We start from the raw sequence: 22041 nt of genomic DNA on the forward strand, positions 1-22041 counted from the left end.
AGTTCCACTGGTAGGAGGGCGGGAAAACCCGAGCTCCCGCTCCGCCTCAGAGCGGAGGGCGGGGAGACTTTCTTTAGGTTGGGTATGGGCGAGGCTGCAGCCGGTCTTTGCGGGGATTTTAGGGCAGTTCGGGTTTAAATCTCATCGTAGAATCTCTTTGAGCTGGGCCGCTCTCAATCAAGGGACGAGACGGGACTGATCACCAGCTTGAAAGAGCGGTGAAAGCATTTCTCTCATTGGAGAAAGCAGTGAGAAGCATCTCTTTTAGTTTGGAACAAGAAATGAAAATAGATTGCATATTTGAAGGAAGAGGTGGATTCAGTCCCCTTTAGCTGTGGGGGGAAAAAAAGATGAGTGCTCTTTCTCGAAAAAGAATGGAATGAGTCAGTGTGAGGAGGCAGGTAGCACATGTTCCTTCGGCTTGGGTGATGAATGAAAAGTGGAGACAGCCTTGGGTTTGGGGCGAGATGAGTCAAATGCCCCAAGTTGTTCCTAGTTTAAGGGGAATTCCATAAGATCCTCTCAGATGCATGGACTAGGCGAATAGTTCCCTGTAGTTTGAAGGGGAGGGAGGGCGGTGCCTCACCGTTCCGGAGTGGAAGAGCTTTTCTTTTCAACCTGGAATGAGCTGGGATCGGTCCCGGCCTTGAGGTTTCTGGATACGTTGAGGGCATCGCTGTCCATCCATCAAGGCTTTCTGGGAGTGCTCAGTGCGCGTGCGCAGCTCGGGTCTGAGAGTGGGCCGGTAGGGGGTCCCGGGTTTGGGAGACAGTGTTGGCAGCTAAAGGCAGCAGCGCGCCGCCCCCTGCGCTTTTCACAGCGTGGCTCCGGGACCCGCGGCCTGGGCACCGGGGGCCGGTGTCCCGCGGCTGGGCTGCGTTCTGCGGAGTAGCCGCGCTTGTCTCTGCTCCCCGAGACCCTTGTCCTTTCCGCTGCCCCCGGGACGCGGTGGCTGGTCACCTCTCTGAATCCGGGTGAGAGGCGGTGTAGGGGAGCACATTCGAAGGAGTGGGTTTCGAGACTGGGGAAAGGAGGGCCACGCTGGGGAATTTCCGGAGATTTGAGACTAACCTAGAAGAGATGGAGGAGGGGATCCCAACAAGAGTCCTGGGCAGGGTCTCGGGGTCCGAACCTGGCCTGGGGGCATGGGAGCCGGGATTGGGGGGAGTGAGCCCCACGTGCCTGTGACGCGGGGGCGCCGGGTAGGCGGCGGCGGCGGCGGCGGCAGCGACGCGGGGCCGGCGGCCGTGCAGTGCCGGGAGGGTGGCGAAGCAGGCTGCAGGATGCTGCGCGCCGCACTGCTTCTGCTGCTCCCGGCGGGGGCGGGGGCCACAGACGAACCCACCCAGGAGTCGGTGCCGTTGGGTGAGCCTCCTCCAGGCTTGGCCCTCTTCCGCTGGCAGTGGCACGAGGTGGAGGCGCCCTACCTGGTGGCCCTGTGGATCCTGGTGGCCAGCCTGGCCAAAATAGGTGAGTGTGGATGTTTGTGTTTGCGCGCCCGCGCACAGGCCAGCGGCCCGCAGCGGACCCGCCTCCAAACCCCCCTGGGTCTCCAGATCCAGTCCTGGGTCTTCCACTGCGCTCGGATTCCACAAATCTCGGTTCTCACCCAGTTCCTGCGCCTCTTGTGGGTCTCCCTCCTCCCCTTCTAGGTTGGCAGTTCAGAGGATTTGCCTTTCTAAAGGGCTGCCTGTCTCTGCTCTCTTCAGCTCCATCGTTAGACTGTTTCCTCAATTTCCCCTTCTCCTTCTCAGTAAACGTCAGTAAGGCCTCTCCTCCAGACGTCCAGACTGTTTCCTCAATTTCCCCTTCCCCTTGTAGTTAGCACTTCTCAGTAAACGTCAGTAAGGCCTCTCCTCCAGACGTCCAGCCTCTCAGAAACCTGTCAGTAATGAGGACTCACGGGGACATGGAAGAGATGATGTTCTCCTGGGAACCCAGGCATTCTGGTTCCGAGAAATTATCCTTCCCTGGCCAAGAGTCTAAGATTTAATATCTCCCGAGATAACTGTACTAACCTGTCACTTTTCCCGTCGCTTATCTCTCGACCCCACTTAAAGATGTTGCCACCTTCTTGCGCCTAAGTACGACCCCACCCTCCAATTCACATTCTTGTCTTCACGATTTTAGAAACTGAAGTTTATTGGGTCTTTACTGTGTTCTGACTACCCTGTGTGCTTTCGTATAGGCGACCTCTTGTAGTCCTCCCATGGAAGTGCTTCAGACGCACACATCCCCCATTAGAGAGGCTTTTCCGTGCCTCTTTCCCCCTTTCTGACAGCCAGCAGCCCCTCCTCCCAACGGAGACCCTCCTCCTTTCTCTCTGTTGTTCAAACTGCTGTGGGGGTGACTAATTATAGCTGAGCGTTGCTACTCACTCACTCTCCATCTATGCTGGCACAGCTTGTACTCCAGTCTCACCAGTGAAGCCTTCATGTAGGAATCTCACAGCCTAGAGTTTGCCCCCTTCTCCTCCTCCTGAGATATTGCTAGGGTATCGAGCTGGAATAGAACTCTCCACTCCACCTTGGCAGCCCAGGATTAATACTGGAAAATGGAACTCTAAATATCTTCAGGGAACCTGATTCTGCCAGAGAAACTGACTTTGATAAGTCCTGGACTTGCAGGGCTGGGCTGATATGTGGTGAGGGGAGGAGAAGGGAACCAAGGATGGGGCTGAAGGTAGGAAGATCTGTGCCTGAACTCTCCCTGGAGTCCCAGCAGCAGTGGCAGCAAGGTGGAGGAAGAAGCTTCAGGTTGGGTTTGCTGAGAAACCCCTGAATTGTAGAAGAGTTCCTGTCTCAAGATTTACAGCACCAACATCATAGATAAATCATGCCTTTTCTAGTTTGGATAATACCTCCTAGAGAGGAAGGAAAGGTCATCCTCTCCAGCTAAAAAAGATCCTCGGAGAGGAGAGGAAAGGGAAGCAGAGTATTCCAGAACACTTTCTAGTTTCATAGCTAAAATGTCCTCCCTCCTCGAATTCAACACAGGTTGATGTACTCTTAGCCCTTAGGATGCAGTTCCTAAAGGACATTGTTTTGGCACAGGGCTCAGGTTAATAAGGACCCTTCCTCTGCCAGTGCCTGAGAGACTGTATAGGGCATAGTCTGAGAGCCCAAGGGAGAACCATACTTTAGGGACAAAGGTAGGAGAACCAGTACTATTGGAAATCCTTTTTTTACACCCTCCTCTTTTCCTAGAGACAGATACATTACTTTTCTCCGGAGTCAAATTAATATTTGTTGAGAGCCTACTATGTATCTGATCTGACAGTATACTTTGCACATTTCATATATTTCATCTTTGTGATGGATATTTTTCTTATACAAAGAGGAGAAACTGAAGTTTAAGTAAATCAAATAACTTGCCTGACGGCTAGAGAGATGGGTCGGTGGTTAAGAGCACCTCTTGTAGAGGACCCAGGTTCAGTTCCCAGCACCCACGTGGCAGCTTAAAACTGTCTATAACTCAATTTCCAGAGGATCTGACTCCTGTTTGTGACCTCTGTGGACTCCTGCACTCACACAGTACACACATACACATTAAAAAAATAAATAAATAAAATAAATCTTGTAAAAACTTTCCTGAGTTCACATCATTAGAAAATGATAAGGTCAGAAGACATTTGAGACCTGACTGTTACATACAAAGCTATTGATTGATTGGTTGATTGATTGAGACAGAGTACTATGTAGCCCTAGCTAACTTGGAACTCACACTCACATAGATCTACCCACCTCTGCTTCCTGAGTGCTGGGATTAAAGGCATGTGCCACTATATCCAGCTACACAAAGCTTTTTAAGCTGAGCCAGTATGATGAAATTTGTACATTAGGTTGGGAGGCCTACAGTGCTTCTAAAGTGAGCAATGTGTGTATATAATATAATACTATATTAACATAGATCATGTTATATTAATAGCAAACATTTATCAAATGCTTACTATAAATCAATGTGCTAAGTGTTTTTTTTCTTGGCAGGGGGGTGAGAAATAGCCTAGGCTAGCCTTGAATTGAATTCACTATATAAACCAGGTTGAGGGGCTGGAGAGATGGCTCAGCAGTTAAAAAAAGGCATTGGATAGATACTCTTGCAGAGGACTCCACTTTGGTTCCCAGTACACACATAGTAGCTCACAACTGCCTGTGATAGCCGTTCTAGGGGATCTGACACCCTTTACTGGCCTCCTCAGACACCAGGCGCATACATGATGCACTTACATACTCATTCACATAAAGTAAGAATAAATGAAAATTAAACAAATATCCCAAACCAGGTTTACCCTAAATCACAGCAATCCTCTTACCTCAGCTTTCCAAGGGCTGGGATGACAAGTATATGCCACTTACTTGGTTGTCTGCCCTACAACCAGTTACTGGAGATTGAATCTAGAACCTCATAACTGAATAGAATATACGTTGCCATCCAGTGTTCTATAACCGAGCTCTGTCCTGACTTTATTTTGAGACAAGCTTGCTAAATCGACCATTGGTCTGCTCTATCAGGCCCAGCTCTAAATGCTTATAAGTAGGTTGTTTTACTTCATCTTCATAACCAACCTATTTATTCCCATTTTGCTGATGCAAAAACTGAGAGTCAAAGAATGAGTAAATGGAGGACCTAGCCTTGCAGAATGATTTTAAAGCCCCTAATTTTTTTCCCCCAGCAATCTTATGTATGCTATAGAGACACTGGTCAGCATTTGCTTAACTTCAGATGATTGCTATGGATAAAGGAGGTCAGAGAAAAATGCAGTCAGTCCCTGAGGATGGCAGTACAGAGGAGGGGGCATTTTCAGAAGGGGGTGGGGTAGGCAAGCAAAAGCCTTGCAGCCACAGAGAGTTTGTAGCATTGGAGGCTGGGGGTTCTAGAAATTCTGCATTTCTTTCTTCTTCCATTGATCCTAGAGCCAGGGATTATAACTTTGGGTAAACTGGTAAGACAGAATACTATAGGCCAAGCCGGGTGGTGGTGGCACATGCCTTTAATCCCAGCACCTGGGAGCAGAGCAGGCGGATCTCTGTGAGTTCAAGGCCAGTCTTGTCTACAGAGTGAGCTCCAAGACCGGCACCAAAACTACACAGAGAAACCCTATCTAGGGGATGGGTGGGAGGGGGAAGAATACTGAGGGTTGGGAATTTAGCTCCGTGGTAGAGCGCGGCCCTGAGTTCAGTCCTCAGCTCTGGGGGAAAAATTAAAATAAAAATAAAAGAATACTGTAGGCCAGGGTATGGGAGGACATTCCATGGCTTTATACCCGTGTCTTCTTGCATTACAGTTTTTCACCTGTCTCGGAAGGTAACATCTCTGGTCCCTGAGAGCTGCCTGCTGATTTTACTGGGCCTGGTGCTGGGAGGCATTGTCTTAGCTGTGGCCAAGAAGGCTGAGTACCAGCTGGAGCCAGGGACCTTCTTCCTTTTCCTGCTCCCTCCTATTGTGCTGGACTCAGGCTATTTCATGCCGAGCCGTCTGTTTTTTGACAACTTGGGTGCCATCCTCACCTATGCTGTGGTGGGCACACTCTGGAATGCCTTCACAACAGGTGTTGCCCTTTGGGGCCTGCAGCAGGCTGGACTTGTAGGTGAGTAACCCTAGGACCTGGGCTGTTTAAGAGAGAGAGAGAGAGAGAGAGAGAGAGAGAGAGAGAGAGAGAGAGCAAGCAAACCTTGCTAGCTCCATCCCCTAGCTCCCTTCTCCAGCTCTGAAGGTCAGGTGCTGGTGAGTTCCCTGGGAGCTTGGTTGTAGGTCCGTCCACCTGGCGTGCCCGGCAGTGCTCCGGAGAGTCTTCGGTCCTAATTTTGGTCTCTGCCAGTTGACTCTGTGCCTCTGCAGCGTGACAGCTGAGCAGGGGCCTGGTTCCCGGCTGTGTGTGGGCTGCTGAAGTGTGGAGCCTCCCGGAGCGCTCTCACCTCCTGCCCTCCGGCACCACGCTGCCACTTGCCAGTCCTGCTTCCTTGAGCTATCTGTGGCTCACCATCCCTGCAAGGATTTACAGTTCTGGATCTGCCCAGGCTATGTGAGGTGGTTTCTAGTCTTTATTTCTAATAAATACGCGTTTTACATCTATAAAATGCTAGCTGCTGCACTAGGCTTTCTTTCTGAATGGCTCTTCCTAAAGACTCTGGCGAGGTAAAATTTACCTCATTTTTTTTTTTCAAGATTTATTTTATGTTCATTGTTTTTTGCCTACACACACACACACACACACACACACACACACACACACACGCACACGCACACATGTATATGTGTATGACGGTGTCAGAGCCCTTGGAACTGGAATTACAGACAGTTGGGAACTCCATGTGGGTGTCAGGAATTGAACCCAGGTCCTCTGAAAGAGCAGCCAGTGCTCTTAACCACTGAGCCACCTCTCCAGCCCCTGATTTACTCATCTAATGGAAGGGAAAGTCGAGCCCCTTATGTTCATTCATACCAGGGCCCGCGATTAGCCTGTTTGAGGCTCTGCATTTAGGCCCTCTCCCAAGCTCTTCTTTATTTCCTGACTCAAGGAATCCATTCAGTCCTGATATTGAAAATTCAGACTTCCTCTAAGGTGACAAGGAGAAGCTTGCAGTTCCCAGCTGGGGACTTCATAAATAGTGAAACTAAGCCGAGTGGTAGTGGTACACACCTTTAATCCCAGCACTTGAGAAGCAGAGGCAGGTGGATCTCTATGTGTGAGTTTGAGACCAGCCTGGTCTACAAAGAGAATTTCAGGACATCCAGGGCTGTTACACAGAGAAACCCTGTCTTGGGGAAAAAAATAACAATAAAATAAATAAATAAAGTGAATATTTGGGGCAGGAAGGAAAAGGAGGACCTCAGATTCTAATCATAGTAGTAATTCTAATAATAGGTGGTACTGGCTCCTTACCATTTATTAGGTACTAGCTAAATAAAGAACTTTTTGAGGTTGATAGTGTTATCTCCCTTTTGTGTATTGGGAAACTGAGGCTCACAGGGTTATTTGACATATTCAAACCCCACCTATGGTACTTTTCATACTGTGTTCATACCTTCCTTTCCTGCTGAGAATTGTGTGTATGCCACATCCCTTTGGCTGAGAACCACAGGTGTGGGAGAAACGGTCCCCTGTTACCCTGGGTAATAAAGCCAGTCAGCAGCCAGTTCTACCTGCTGGCAGCTACTTTTACTGTTGCTGCGGTTTTTATTACCAGCACCACCTAAATGGTTTTGCCGCCGTTTTGTGAGTTAGGCAGAGGAGGAAGCATGGCTGAGAGAAACCATGTCACCCAGCTGGTGATTGCAAAGGCAGATCTTGGGCACAGGCAGCTCAAGCCTCCAGAATATAAGCCAGCAGTCTCTTTACTTTTCCAAAGGCCCCTTGGGTTTTATTTCTTCCCGGTAGGAAAGCTTGTGGGCTGGTCCCAGGAGCGCTGTTGGAGGCAGTGTCATCTTCAGTCAGGCCTGTCTTCTGTCTCTCCCTCATAGCCCCCCGGGTCCAGGCTGGCCTGCTGGACTTCTTGCTGTTCGGAAGCCTCATCTCAGCGGTGGATCCTGTGGCTGTGCTGGCTGTCTTTGAGGAGGTGCACGTCAACGAGACTCTCTTTATCATCGTCTTTGGAGAGTCCCTGCTCAATGATGCAGTCACTGTGGTGAGGATGTATAGTGGCCCGCCAACCCCTGACACTGGGATGTCATGCTCTGCCAGCTGGGTATCTGAGCAGCCTCTGACCTTTCCCCTGGGGAGGAAATAGGGTCTGAGCTTTCCTCTTTTCCAACCCACTTCCCCTCTGTGGCCGCCTCCTACAGCCTGACTCTCCTCTTGTCGTCCAGGTGCTCTACAAGGTCTGCAACTCCTTTGTGGAGATGGGCCCTGCCAATGTGCAGGCCACTGACTACCTAAAGGGAGTCGGTCAGTATTTCCCCACACTTGGCCAGCATTCAATGTCCGCCTTCCCTGGGTTGTTGAGACCCACCTACCCAGCACTGGGACAGAGGAGGCTATTCTGATGGCCTCATTTCTTACTTCTCCGCTATGGAGAAATGGGGTCTGGGAGGAGCTTGCCCTGGGATCCTGGTCTGGGATCCTGAGCCCTGGGGAGTGTGGGGGGTGTCGGGGGTCTCTTCCTCTACTTCTTACCAGGCATCGGTCCTGTCAGCCCAGCTTGGGGAGGGTCTGGGCCAGGGGTCATGCTGACAACCCACTCCTCCCCCAGCCTCCCTGTTTGTGGTCAGTCTGGGCGGGGCAGCCGTGGGCTTAGTCTTTGCCTTCCTCCTGGCCCTGACCACACGCTTCACCAAGCGGGTCCGCATCATCGAGCCGTTGCTGGTCTTCCTCCTCGCCTACGCAGCCTACCTCACTGCTGAAATGGCCTCGTTGTCTGCCATTCTTGCGTGAGTCCTGGGGGTGTCCAGGCAGGCACCTGGGAAAGGGCTCTGGAAATAGTAACACTTCACATGGCCCGAGGCAAGATCTTAAGGAATCTGTAGGCGTCACTGAACCCTTGTGGTAGTGGAGAGTCAACCTTGCAGAACTGTCTGGGCACTTGAAGGCTCAAACTTCCCCTCCCTGGAGTGCAAGCTCAGCTGCCAGTGTCCTTCAAGGCCTGAAACCACTGGTTGTTACGGGTATGGCACCCTAAAGGATGCCTCGGAGGGTGTGCAACTCAGAGAAAGAAGCACTAAGTGGGGAGCCTGGAGATCTGTATCCGTCCCAGAACTACCACTAATGAGCAGTCTTCGTGCGCCCCTGAGCTTGGCGACTCTGACACACTGTGATGTGCCGCCTCCCCGCCTACAGCATGCTCAAGCCCCAGTGAGACTGAGCCTTCGGGACCGTCTCACCCACAGTTTTGTTTCTCTCCCAGGGTGACCATGTGTGGCCTGGGATGTAAGAAATACGTGGAAGCCAACATCTCCCATAAGTCGCGCACAGCTGTCAAATATACCATGAAAACCCTTGCTAGCTGTGCCGAGACAGTCATCTTCATGCTGCTTGGCATCTCAGCCGTGGACTCTTCCAAATGGGCCTGGGACTCTGGGCTGGTGCTGGGCACCCTCTTCTTCATCCTGGTCTTCCGAGCCCTCGGTATTGCCGACACCCTCTGATCCCCTGCCCTTTTCCCTGTCTCTTTTCTTTGCCCTCTCACCCACTACTCACCCCTCAATCCAAGTCCACATCCTTGTTAATTCCCCTAAATGCTCACCTGTCCCACCCCCTGCCAGGCCTTAGCCCAGATGCTTGGTGCCACCCATTCCCAGTGGCCTCCACCCCCAACTCCTTGCTCCTGCTGGCCTCCCTCCTGCTGTAGGGGTAGTCCTGCAGACGTGGGTGCTGAATCAGTTCCGGCTGGTTCCTCTGGACAAGATTGACCAGGTGGTGATGTCCTATGGGGGCCTTCGGGGGGCTGTGGCCTTTGCTCTCGTCATCCTACTGGACAGGACCAAAGTCCCTGCCAAGGACTACTTTGTGGCTACCACTATTGTGGTGGTTTTCTTCACAGTCATCGTGCAGGTGGGAGTGCCCAGGAGGCTGGGGGAGGGGGGGAGAGGGGTTCAGCAGGCCCTGGGAGAATCTTGGAACACTTCGGGACAGGGGCTTCCCTTCCCACTGAGGGAGGCAGGGACCTGGCTTCTCGGACCTTGAGTGGGATGGGTGGAGGCAGAGCTGAGGTCTAGTTATTTGGAGAAAGGCTGCTGGGAAGCTGCACAGGGCAGCGCTCACCTCCGGCCTGTTCGTAGGGTTTGACCATCAAGCCGCTGGTCAAGTGGCTGAGGGTGAAGCGGAGTGATCATCACAAACCTACCTTGAACCAGGAGCTGCATGAGCACGTGGGTACCAGAACCCCATCCCTCCGCCTGTCCCTTTCCCCCTTCTCCTGTGTCGGCAGCGTCCTGATCCAGTCCCCCTACCCACCCCCGTTCTAGACTTTTGACCACATTCTGGCTGCAGTGGAGGACGTTGTGGGGCACCATGGTTACCACTACTGGAGGGACAGGTGAGGGAGCTGGCCCCGAGGCTCCTTCAGCAGCAGTAGCCCCGCCAGCCAGGGCGGCGTGGGGGATCTGCCACCCTCCTGAGAAGGGACACAGCCAGGTTCAGGCTAGGTGACCTTGCCTGGAGCCCTGCAGTGGCACCCCGGTGTTCTCAGGATAAGACAGAGCTCCCCAGGGTGGCCTGCCAGACCCCGTATGGTCCGGCACCTGCCAGACTCCAGCCCCTTATACGCTGTTCGGTTTTTGATGGTCCGCCTGATAATTACACAGGCCCCGTTTGGAGCCTCAGAGCCCACCCCGTGGTCCAGGCCTGGCCACTGAGACCGGTGTATGTGTTCTGTCTCCTAGAACACTGCCTCCTTCCCTCTTACTTAGACTTGAATCACCCTGCAGATCTAACCACAGGCATTGATTCCTGAGAGACCTCTGGCCTCCCTGACAAGGACAAATCCCCATTATAATTATCCTTGGTAGTTTTTGTCATGGTTATAATTTTTGCAGTTATTTGAAATAACTTTAACTAATATCACACTCTCTCCTAAAACTGTAAAGGCTCTAAGAGCAGGGACTAGCCTTGGGATTCCCTTTGGCTGAGACTCTTCCAAGAAAGCCAGGCCAGCGCTGGCAGTGTCCCTGCCCTATCTGAGGAAGGGCCAGCCAGCCACCCCTTGAGAACGGTACTCAGGGCTGGGCGTGGCATCCTCTATAGGTGGGAACAATTCGACAAGAAGTACCTGAGTCAGCTGTTGATGCGGCGGTCAGCCTATCGAATCAGAGACCAGATCTGGGATGTGTACTACAGACTCAACATCCGAGATGCCATCAGTTTTGTGGACCAGGTGGGCCAGCAGTTACCAGGTAGGCCAGCAGTGGACAGACAGATGGTCAGCAGAGCCGGGCAGTAAGGGATGACAGGCAGGCAGGCAGGCTTGTTAGCCGGGGCCAGGGAGTTGGAATTCCCAGCTGGCTCCACAGGGTTGTGAAGTCACAGCTGCTGGAGCCAGCCTGCTGTTGACAGTGTGACAGGCAGTACAGAAAGGTGGGAAACAGCTGGACTCCGGAGTCCACAGACACAGTTCATGTAGAGGCCGATGCTTAGATAAGCGACTTACACTGCCTGAGCTTCAGTTCCCTCAGTGAGGAGAGAGTAGCAATAAGAATAGGACTACCTAGGTCAGATTTTAAGAATTCAGTGGGTGAAGTGTTTCCATATCTGGTAAAACAAAGAACAAAATAATGCCTGGGGGTGTCGCTCAGTGGTTCAGCACTTATATAGTGTTGGAGAACCCGAGTAATCCCAAGCACGGCTCAAAGCAAAATAGTGATCAAAATAATTGTTAACGCATGTTATTCTCTTTATTACCGTCTGTCTGGCCTGGGTAATCATCTGATCCTTGCCTGACCTCCACCTTGACTCCTACAGGGAGGCCACGTCTTGTCCTCGGCAGGACTCACTCTGCCCTCTATGCCTAGCAGAAATTCTGTGGCAGAGACCTCTGTCACCAACCTGTTGTGAGTCCGTGAGGGCCCTTCCCCTTCCTCAAGCTCTCCTCCCCAGATCCCTCCTGGGGACGGTTTGTGAGCACCTTTGCCTCTGCCCCTCCCCTCAGCCCTGCCGCCCACCCCTCAGCACACATGTCCCTGCCTCCTGCAGGAGGGAGAGTGGTAGTGGAGCGTGTCTGGATCTGCAAGTGATCGACACAGTACGCAGTGGCCGGGACCGGGAGGATGCTGTGATGCATCACCTGCTCTGTGGAGGCCTCTACAAGCCACGGCGCAGGGTGAGAGCCCTGAGGGTGGTGGGGAGTGGACTGCAGGGGCCTTGGCCGGAGACTTAAGAGGCATTTGGTACCAGCTTGTGTCTGGTTGTGAATGCCCAGGTGAAGGCGGCGGGTTTCGTCCTTTGCTCTGGTTGACTTGGAGGAAGTGCTGCAGGGCGTACATCATATTAGCTGTTGTTGTGGATTTGTAGGCACTGACCCAGTTGGGGCTCTAGCAGGAAGCACTTTGGATTAGAAGCTGGGTGTTAAGGAGAGGAGCACACAGGACATGGACATTATCCCTGAGGGGAGAGGAAGAGATAGAGGAGAAGGAGCTTTGAGAAGCAGGTCAGAGATGGAAGCAGGGACCTGAGGAGGCCTTTGGAACCAGTTTAACAGGGCAGAGGTGGATTAGTTTGCCTGTGCAAACTAGGTAGCTTTGGAGCTTTGTGTCTGGAAAGGCCCATCCCACCCAGGAGAGGATCTTGTGTAACCCCACAAGGGGGCAGCAGGCCATTATCTTGGGCCTTTGGAAGTGCAAATCTGACCGTTTCTCACGCAGTACCGCAGCAAGGCTTTTAGAACACTGAGTTAGAATTGGCTTAATTCACACACACCTCTCTTTAATTTCCAGTTCTGCAGAATAAGCTTCAACGGTTTCCAGGCAGCTTTACTCACACAGGTCCTCTGTCTCCAATACTCTCCTCTGACTCTGATGTGTCTTTGGCCATGAGAAGCCTCTCCTCTCTCACCCCATGGAGGAGCTACTAGATGACTGTCTAGGGGAAGTTATAGGGGCTCGCTAACTTTCCTAGTTCTAGACTTCCTATTAATGCTGCCCAGGATCCCTGGTTTGGCTCACCAATTAAGGACTTCATACTGTCTCCACACTCTGCCATTACCCTCCTGTCTTCCTCAGATAATAGCTGTCAGACCCCCTCATCCAACTTTTCTTTTCCTTTTCATGTTTTTCTTTTGCAAAATTTTAGTGGAGAGAACGAAATAACTCTGATTTATCTGTTACCCGACTCTAATAATTATCTGTGCATGATGAAGTTTTTACGGTCTATAACCCACCACACCCTGCCCACACTTTATCTTACAGCAGACTCCAGACATCCTGTCACATCATCTAATAAACATCTCACTATATGGCAAGAGCTCTTTGTTTATTTTATCTTATTTTTAAATTTTGGCTTCTTTGACACATAGTCTTGCTAGTTGCCTTAGGACTGGGTTCAAACTGGGAATTCTCTTGCTTCAGCCTCCCAAGTACTCTGATTACAAGGGTGAACCACCACTCCAGCTCTCAAGAACGTTAAAAGATAAGGTTAGGCTAAGGAGATAGGACAGCGGTAGAACATTTGCTTAGCATCTGTGAGGCCCTGGGTTTGATTCCCCAGCACTTCAAAAGTCAAATCAAATCATAGTACTGCTATTATAATAATTCCTTATATCAAATACCCAGTCAGTGTTCAATAAATACCTGTTTTTCCTAGCTGGTTACATAAGTCAAGATCCAAAATAAGTTCACAATTTATATCTGGAAAATATGACCTCCATTAAGAAAAACTATAATAGTTTCTTCTTCCTTCCCCTCTTGCTATTTATTGAAGAAACTAGATACTATATATTGGAGAATTTACCATTTTTCTAGATTTTTCTGATTGTATCCCAGTGTTACTTAGCACATTACTCCATTTCTTATATTTTCTGGTTATTAAATCTGCAGCTTAAGCAGATTCAGGGGCTTTCAGGTGTGCTATATACTTATTGTGTTACTCAGAGAGAGCACGTGGTTGTGTGTCTGCGCACGCGCACGCACACTTGACTGGTGGGTTTGATTCAGTTCTTGTGTGGTCAATTTAAAAAGAACTAGAGTAAGTTTGTACTTATTTGCTAAAGTTGTCTTATTTAATTTGGCCATCATTCCATCGTTTGGATTCCATGTCTACCACCAAATGTCTCTTTCACAGATTCATATCATCTGAAAACTTGCTAAGCCTGTTAATTTTATATTCATCTAAATCATCATAAATATTGAACAGGATAGAGTTGGGGATAGAGCCCTGTGGCATGGTACTAAAGACTTTCCTCCAGACTGACATGGATGGAGCATTTTGGGCTATGGTTAGTCATCTAGTTCTGAATCCACTTAGTTGCACCATGACACAGTCCTTAATTCCTTATGTTCTCTCCAGGATTAGTATTAGAGACAGTATATAGTTAATTAAGATTATAGCTTAAGAGAGATAAAGGGGCTGGAGAGAAAGATTTGGAAGCACGCACAGCAGAGCTCTCCTCATTTGACTATCCCGGAATTCCCTGAGAAGCTTGATAGAATATTCTTGGCTTCACCGCCTAGAGATTCAGATCCTGTAATGTGGAGCGGGACTAAGAATCTTTGTTTTTAATAAGCCCCCCTGATGATCCAAATGCAGCTGGTCTGATGCCTGCTGTTTTGAAACTGCAGATCATGTCACTGGGTTAGTTGAAGTGGAGAGAGTGTAAGTTCTCTGGGGAGAGTGTTTAGAAAAAAGAGAGCAGAGCCAAGAATAATGCAGAGGAATATACGTGGAGAAAGGAAGAGGGAGCCAGCAAAGGGGAGAACGGAACCCTTGGAGAAGATACAGCAGATCGTGTCTCTGCCCGGGGAGAAGAAGGGCCGGCTGCCGTACAGAGGTCAGGACTGGTGACCAGGGAGAAGGCAGCGTTGCAGACTGGAATAGCATTTTGGGTGTTTAAGGAAATACTAGACAGGAAGGAAAGTGTCCCGATCAATTTATAAGCGCTTGGCCTCAAAAGGGAGCTAGTAGTGGCAACGAGAGGACCTTAAAAACAAGGGCAGGAGCTTGTCTGAAAGCGGAGGTCAGGTGGCTGCTGGTAAGCAAAGTAAAGATGCAGGAGAAATGGGAGGAGCTGAGAACTGAGGGAGGCAGGAAGGAGTGAGGTGAGCAAAGCCGAGACAGGACCACGTTGCCCTCGAGGTGGGGCGGCATTTCCAGGTACTTTCCAGAGAAGAAAAGCAGATGGGAGACGTCAAGGGGCTCGCAGAAGTGGTTCAGAGAAACAGAAAATACGAGGAAGAAGAAAGGAACCAAGCCAGGTTGGGGTGGCGCACACCTTTAATCCCTGCACTCATGACACAGAGGCAGGCAGATCTCTGTGAGTTCAAGGCCAACCTGATCTACAGAGAGAGTTCTAGAACACTGTAGCCAGAGCTACACAGTGAAACCCTGTCTTGAAAAACTCAAAGAAAAAAAAGAAAGAAAGAAAAGAAAGGAACCAGATAGAATGTGAAGCAAGACAGAGTGACGAGGAGGCTCCAGGCAGTACCTTGGTGGTTACCATTACCTTCCCCTATACAGGAAAAGGTTGCTAAGCTCCCAAGAGCAGAAATAGGCAAGCTGGGTGAGTGTGTGGAGGGCTTGGTCTGTATGAGAAAGAGTTAAAAGGAGCAGATAAAGAGTTGGCCCTAAATTAAGTACGCAGTGCTGGGGCCAAGAGGACCTAGGGCAGGTAGTTAGGAAAGTCCAAAGCATAGGCCTGATGTTGTGGTAGTTGTAGAAATGTCTAGAAGGAAGACAGCTGGCAAGAGGATCCTGCGTAGCTCCCTGGGGCTATGTGGGCTGGATGTGTGAGCCACACAGAGATAAATGGACATGCAAAGGATATGGCTCTGTGGCTTTAGTGTAGCCCCAGGGAACAAAGTACAGAACCCCTGCCTCTTACCACTTCCGATTAGATAGGGCGGAGGAAAGGGCAGCAGAGGATGAAGAAAGCCAGGTTTGGAGGAGTAACTTGTGGGGAAAGGAAGTTTTTCCCTAGTGAACTGACTGGTTCAGAGCCCCTGGCTTTAATCCTTTTGTGTGATTTATTTTTATTTTTTTATTTTTTGGTTTTTTGAGACAGGGTTTCTCTGTGTAGCTTTGGAGCCTGTCCTAGAACTCACTCTGTAGCCCAGGCTGGCCTTGAACTCACAGAGATCCACCTGCCTCTGCCTCCCGAGTGCTGGGATTAAAGGCCTGAGCCACCACCACCGCCGCCCGGCCTTTAGTTTTATTTTTTTAATCCATGGCTAATTGTGGAAAAGCTGGGCTGGCAGGACACGTGATGAACATGTTGGGGTTGTGGCCTGGGGTCCCCGCGGGAGGCCAAGGCTCCCAGCCTCATGGCACGGTCGGGCTGTCATTGCCAGTACAAAGCCAGCTGCGGCCGCCACTTCATCTCCGAGGATGCCCAGGAACGACAAGACAAGGAAGTCTTCCAGCAGAACATGAAGCGACGGCTGGAGTCCTTTAAGTCCACCAAGCATAACATCTGCTTCACCAAGAATAAACTTCGACCCCGCAAGGCCGGCCACAAGAAGGCACGTCTTTTCTCCGGGACACCTCGTATGGGGCCGTGGGCTGATAACAAATAATTCTGAGTCCTCACGTTCTGAAACTCAGCCCAAGGAGACATTTTGTTTAACCACCTTCAGGGTTCGATGAATATAATGGTTTGGGTTTCTTTTTAGGCCTGTCTGAGACCTTTGGGGGGGCGGGGTCGTGGCTTCAAAGGGAGGGCAGCCTCTCAGCTGTGGGATCACTTGCTACCAGAGGTGAAACAAGAAAAGGGCAGAGTTCTTGGTGAGGCAATGCTAGGAGCCCTTCGCCAATCCAGGCCCGTGTATCCAGAGCCCCAGGTAGGAAGTGAGTCCCTCTAGATGCCCCAGTTCCTGCCTGGCTGACCTGGGAATAGTGGGGTGGAAGAACTGTTGTGATAAGCACCCCACACAGGTTAGCAAGGCTTGTTCTGTTGACTCTCGATAGGGTTTATGGATGGGTGGTAGAACCAAGGCCAGAGTCTTAGGTTTGCTTTCTGGTCCTCAGAAGGATGGTGTGGCTAACCCTGAAGCTACAAATGGGAAACCTCCTCGAGACCTGGGCTTTCCGGACACAGGCAAGCAGGGAGCTTGGGGACAGGAGGGAGGAGGGGAAGGAGAAGGGCTGTCATCCAGATCCTGGAGGGTCTCTGGGATCACTTAGCACCGTGAGCTGGGCCTCTCCCCTCAGGGACTAGATAGGCACACTTGAGTGTTGGAGTAGTTCCAGTCAGTGTACCATGTATGACAAGATGGCTGAGTATGACTACAGACTATTGAGGACTTGGAAAAGGTCATGGAGATGGGTAGACTGGCCTGGGCCTTGGAGGGTAGGTGGAACCGAAGCTGTAGTGTGCATCATCAAAACCTAGTTCCCTGTGAGCTGAATGTTAATGGACCTTCCAACCTTGTGGGGCTGACAACGGAAGGAGCTGTTGGCATGGCCCTCATGGCTTCCTCTGAGAACTCAGCACCTTCAGATTGCTCCTTGAGCCGTGCAATCTTCTCTCCTTTCCCTCAAGCCCAGCACTCTAGGCCAGCACCCAAAAAGGCTGAAGGAAGATGCAGGTCCTCTGCCCACATGGGCCTTGCCTAGGGGAGGGGGCAGGAGCTAGCTTCGGGTACCAAGAAGCAGCCGCTGGGTTGGCTGCCCTGACTCAGCTTTGCCCTTGTCCAGCTGCTGTGATATTAACCGTGGAGTCTGAGGAGGAGGAGGAAAGCGACAGTTCAGAGACAGAGAAGGAAGACGATGAAGGGATCATCTTCGTGGCGCGAGCCACCAGCGAGGTCCTCCAAGAAGGCAAGGTCGCAGGTAATGACTTCCCTGCAGGCTCTCTCTCTCCCTTGTGCAGCCAGCTTTTCCTCCATCTGCTCTCCTGGCCTCTGCTTCAGGAAACACTCTTCCTGATGGCTAGTTTATTCCCCGCCAGCATTTACTAAGCATTTTGGCTCCACCAGAAACCTTATACAGTGATCTCCCTCAAACCCTCACAATGCCCAAGATGGGGAAACCAAGCTCACAGAGCCTTAGAGACTGGTGAATGGTCCAGAACCCATGATAAAAGCGGGATTTGAACTTGACCCCCTGACTTCAAAGACCACCGCCTGAGGAACACAAAGTGATAAGCAGATCTTATGACCCAGGCTTAGCACCCCTGCTGGCACATAGAGTTCTGAGTGAGGAGGTCGGCATCTGACCTTGGGAGGAACCTGGACTGTCAAAATGGAATCCTTGTGGATAAAAAAGCAGTACACATGTTTCTGCATGCGGAGATCTCCCTCCTAATGCTAGGGTTTCAGTGGTAGTTGGCACAAATACTCAGGGGACATTAGAGAAGTTTATTACAGAAAATTTCAAAATATGAAATGATAGAATAGTGAAGTAAAACCTCACCTGTCCATTTCTCAGCTTCAATAATCACCTGCTCACAGCTCATCTTCATTTATGCCTTCACCAATGATACTTGTTCCTCAGGGTTCTTACAAAGAAAATCTCAAATATCATCTCACTTTATCAACAAATACTTCAACATACAAGATAAGTGTTCCTTTTTAAAACACAACCACAATATCATAACAATATATAAAATCTCACTTATAAAATATCTAGTTGGAGCCGGGCAGTGATGGCCCATGCCTATAATCCCAGGACTTGGGAGGCTGGATCTATGTGAGTTTGAGGCTAGCCTGGTCTACAGAGCGAGTTCCAAGACAGCCAGGGCTACACAGAGCAACCCTGTCTTGAAAAACCTTTTTTAAAAAATCTAGATGGGAGTCAGATTTCCTTGGTTCTCATTTTATTTGTTTATTTATTTTGAGACAGGGTCTCACGATGTAATCTAGGCTTGCCTTGCATTTACTAGTTAGCCTCAAACTCATGATCCTCCTGACACTGCCTCCAAAGGCATTGGCCTGGCACTGGTCCCTCGTTGCCACAGTCTCACTGGTTGGTCAGGATGAGGTTTTAGCAGGATGCAGTTGCTGGTGCTGATGAGGGTGATCGGAGGCAAGACGTCCTTCCTGTTTGGTTTTCTTGAGCTGTAGTTAATCGCCATCTGCTCAGTACGTCCCTCGTGAACAACTGCTCTGTGTGCAGCCCTGTGCTGCTGCTGGACCACAAGAGAAGGCAAAGCAGTCTGGTGCTTTCTTCCAGGAAGATGTTTATTGCATACAGCACAGATGAACGTAATATGGTGACCTTGAGTACACTTGAGGATCCCACTTCACTGCTAATGAACTCATGTGCTCTCTCTGTCCCCAGGAAGCCTGGAGGTGTGCCCGAGCCCACGCATCATCCCCCCCTCCCCAACCTGTGCAGAGAAGGAGTTACCCTGGAAGAGTGGGCAGGGGGACCTGGCTGTGTATGTGTCTTCAGAAACCACCAAGATTGTGCCCGTGGACATGCAGACAGGCTGGAACCAGAGCATCTCATCCCTGGAGAGCCTGGCATCCCCGCCCTGTACCCAGCCTCCCACTTTAACCCGCTTGCCTCCCCACCCACTGGGTATGGAAGAGACCCCGGTTCCTCTTGACCTGTCTTCTGACCCTCGCTCTAGCTTTGCCTTTCCCCCGAGCCTGGCCAAAGCTGGCCGTTCTCGCAGTGAGAGCAGTGCTGACATCGCCCAGCAGCAGGAGCTGCAGCCCCTCATGGGCCCCAAGGACCACACCCACCTTAGTCCAGGCACTGCCAACTCCCACTGGGGCATCCAGTTCAACAGAGGAGGCCGGCTGTAGCCCAGGGCCTCAGGGAGGAGCAGGATGTGGCACCCCTGTGGGAAGTGTTCCTCAAGCAAAGGGGAGAGGAGCCTCCTCGGCCTCGTGTGGGGCCAGAGGGGCCTGGACTGAAGGGTCTCCTGGGCTGGTCCTCACAGGGACCCTTCTCACCACTCTCCCTGCTCTCAACCCTCCACTCTTCCTTTCAAAAACGGCTCAGGATCCAGTCCAGAGTTCTAGGGGATAGACCCACAAGCTGATGTCCCTTCCCTAGGGCGTCTCCCTGGACATACCGTTGGCAGCTGTTCCTGCCCCCAAAGCAAGGGCATCGTTCTTCTGTGGACACTGGTCTTCCCTGTCCTCCACTTCCTCTCCAGTACCAGGTCAGCATCAGTGCTGCGGCAGTGAGGCTTTCTGAGGGGCTGGTCCTCAGTGGCTGGGGTAGGATGTGGTGCAGGCCTCAGCCTTCGGCTCCGCTGACTTGTTGGGTCAGCTGCAGGAGTAGCGGGCATCTGCCTCCCTAGCTTCAGCCCTTTCCTCTGCTGCCAGATGTTGAGGTAATGGTGCCTCTTTTTCTAGGACTAGGCCCCGGGCCAGGCTTTAGGTCAGAGCTGCTTCTTAGCCAGTCAGCTGCTCTAGGCCTGAGTCTGGAACTTTCTGAGACACGGAGCTGAGATTTCTGAGTAGGAGACAAAGAGGCCTCTGGGCTCCTAGGTCGCCACCTCAAAATTTTCCCAAAGGAAGAAGGAAGCAGGTACCCCAGGGCCACTGCACTGTCACCGTAGGGCTAGGGTTCCTGGCTACAGTGTTTGGGGACAGCTAACTGAGTGCCAAGTGGCTTTCCTGGGGTTCGCCCCTGCCTTGTGTTTTGTACCTTAAACCCAAGACACATTAAACATCTCTTAGATGGATGAATGTCCCCTGTCCATTTGTCTCAGGCTTTCAGGGTTGGGGACAAGAAGAATCTGCCTGTTGCAAGATTTTCAGGAGTAGAGAATAGTAAGGGAGATCTTATAACTCTTAGTCCCTCGGGTCCTCATAAGTACTTTTCCAACATTATCCACCCTGCTAGCAGGAGGCATGGAGTGCTAGTCTGGGGGACCACTGTATGGGAAGGTGTCTCAGAAGTGGGAATGCACAAAATGGGAAAGGCCAACAGGGTGAACCCCCTGGGTCAGGGTCTAAGCTCTCCACTCTATGTAGTGCCACAGAGATATTTCTAGGAAAATGTAAGGACAGGTGTGAGCCAAATGAACAAGTGTCTCTCCGCATATGACAGTAGGAAGTCAAGCTCCAGGGAGTTGGATACCCTGAGAATTTATGAGACAAATCAAAGCACTATGGGTCCTGAAATCCTTAGATAACAGTCTTCCCCGAGTAGAATTCCTACTGTGTCTGCAGAATTTTTTAAAAGCATCTTTGAGAATAAACACCATAAAAATCCAATGTTTAAAATGTACTGTTAAATTTTGTTTGTTTTGTTTTTTTAACTTGGTATTTTTGCTGGATATGGTGGTGCATATCTTTAATCCCAGCCTTCAAGAGACAAAGGCCGGCCAATCTCTATGGATTCAAAGCCATCCTGGTCTATGTGGTAAATTCAGAGACACCCAGGGCTATATAGAGAGACTGTCTCAAAACAAGATTTATTTTTGTTATGATTGTGTAGATATGTGTGTCTGCATGTAGATATGTACATGAGTGCAGGTGCCCTCAGAAGTCAGAGGCACTGGATCGCGGGGAGCTGGAGTGTTTGTGAACCTCCTGCTGTGGTGCTGGGGACCGAACTCTGGTCCCCTGAGAGAGCAGCAGATCTCTAACCACTGAGTCTTCTCCAGCCCCAGTTTTCAGTATGTTCACATAGTTGTGCAAACTGTGATATAAGAATGGAACATTTTCATATTCCCCCGTGTAGCCCATACTGAAGTCTCCTCATCTCATCCACCACACAGCCATAGGCATTCACCAACCCTCTTTTCATGTCTCTGGGTCTGAGGACCTTGGAACACATCAAAGACCCACAGGCTTGGGCAACTTTTTTGTCTGTGCTATGCATGGGGAAAAGGTAAAGAGGAAGAGTGATCTTCAAATTGCCAACAGCTGGCTGATAAGACTCAATAGTTAATTTAAGTAGTTAGCAATCCGGAGTCAATCCTAGCTGTTACTATCCATGACATCTGGGGCCTGTAACCTAAGCGTTTTGAGCCTTAATTTTCTCTTCTCCAAAACGGGATAGCTGAAGCAGGGTGTAGTGGCAAAATGCCTTTAATCCCAACACTGGGGAGGTGGAGGAAGGTGGACCCCTGTAGAGTTGAGGCCAGCCTGGTCTACGTAGCAAGTTCCAGGCTAGCCAGAGGCACACAGTGAAACCCTGTCACAAAAACAAGACAACAATAACAAAAAGGGTTAACAATCATACTTAACACTTCATAAGATTACTTCTAGGATTAAAATGGGAAGGAACTGTCCTAGCCCTGGCTCTAAGGGAACAAATTGTGTTTGCATGATCTTGCTCATTCTGCAAGGCAAAGATGCATGGAACATGCTGTGGGTCTTAGAGCTCTGGGAAGGAGGACGGGAAGGAAGGGTAGTAGATAATGGAAGCTTAAGTAGTGGATTCCAAGAAAGGGAAGCTAGGGATGGAAGGTCATTGGGGAGGCTACTTCAGCAGCTCAGAGTAGGCGAAGAGGACGGAACAATGGGCAGTTCCACCGCTTTTCAGTCAGGATAACC

The 22041-nt window shown here is 50.5% G+C and overlaps 1 protein-coding gene across 4 annotated transcripts; it reads left to right on the forward strand.

The window, feature by feature from the left end:
• The first annotated feature begins 33 nt into the window (after positions 1-33).
• On the forward strand, positions 34-20767 carry Slc9a5 (solute carrier family 9 member A5). Of its 4 annotated transcripts, none has more exons than XM_028854286.2 (16): positions 34-1470; positions 5285-5587; positions 7462-7625; positions 7807-7885; positions 8190-8367; positions 8841-9061; positions 9285-9487; positions 9715-9804; positions 9901-9971; positions 10679-10808; positions 11393-11481; positions 11624-11750; positions 15928-16098; positions 16604-16673; positions 17273-17407; positions 18857-20767. In XM_028854286.2, the coding sequence occupies exons 1-16, from the start codon at positions 1146-1148 to the stop codon at positions 19327-19329; spliced, it is 2829 nt and encodes a 942-aa protein (XP_028710119.1). In that variant the 5' UTR covers positions 34-1145; the 3' UTR covers positions 19330-20767. The 4 variants fall into 4 exon arrangements, with proteins under 4 accessions (XP_028710119.1, XP_037062101.1, XP_037062102.1 ...); XM_037206206.1 differs by having other exon boundaries at positions 16607-16673; XM_037206207.1 differs by having other exon boundaries at positions 1248-1470; positions 8276-8367; positions 16607-16673; positions 18857-20765.
• The last annotated feature ends 1274 nt before the right edge of the window (positions 20768-22041 follow it).

Source organism: Peromyscus leucopus, chromosome 5 (assembly GCF_004664715.2).
Source record: "Peromyscus leucopus breed LL Stock chromosome 5, UCI_PerLeu_2.1, whole genome shotgun sequence".
Taxonomy (NCBI): Eukaryota; Metazoa; Chordata; class Mammalia; order Rodentia; family Cricetidae; genus Peromyscus; species Peromyscus leucopus.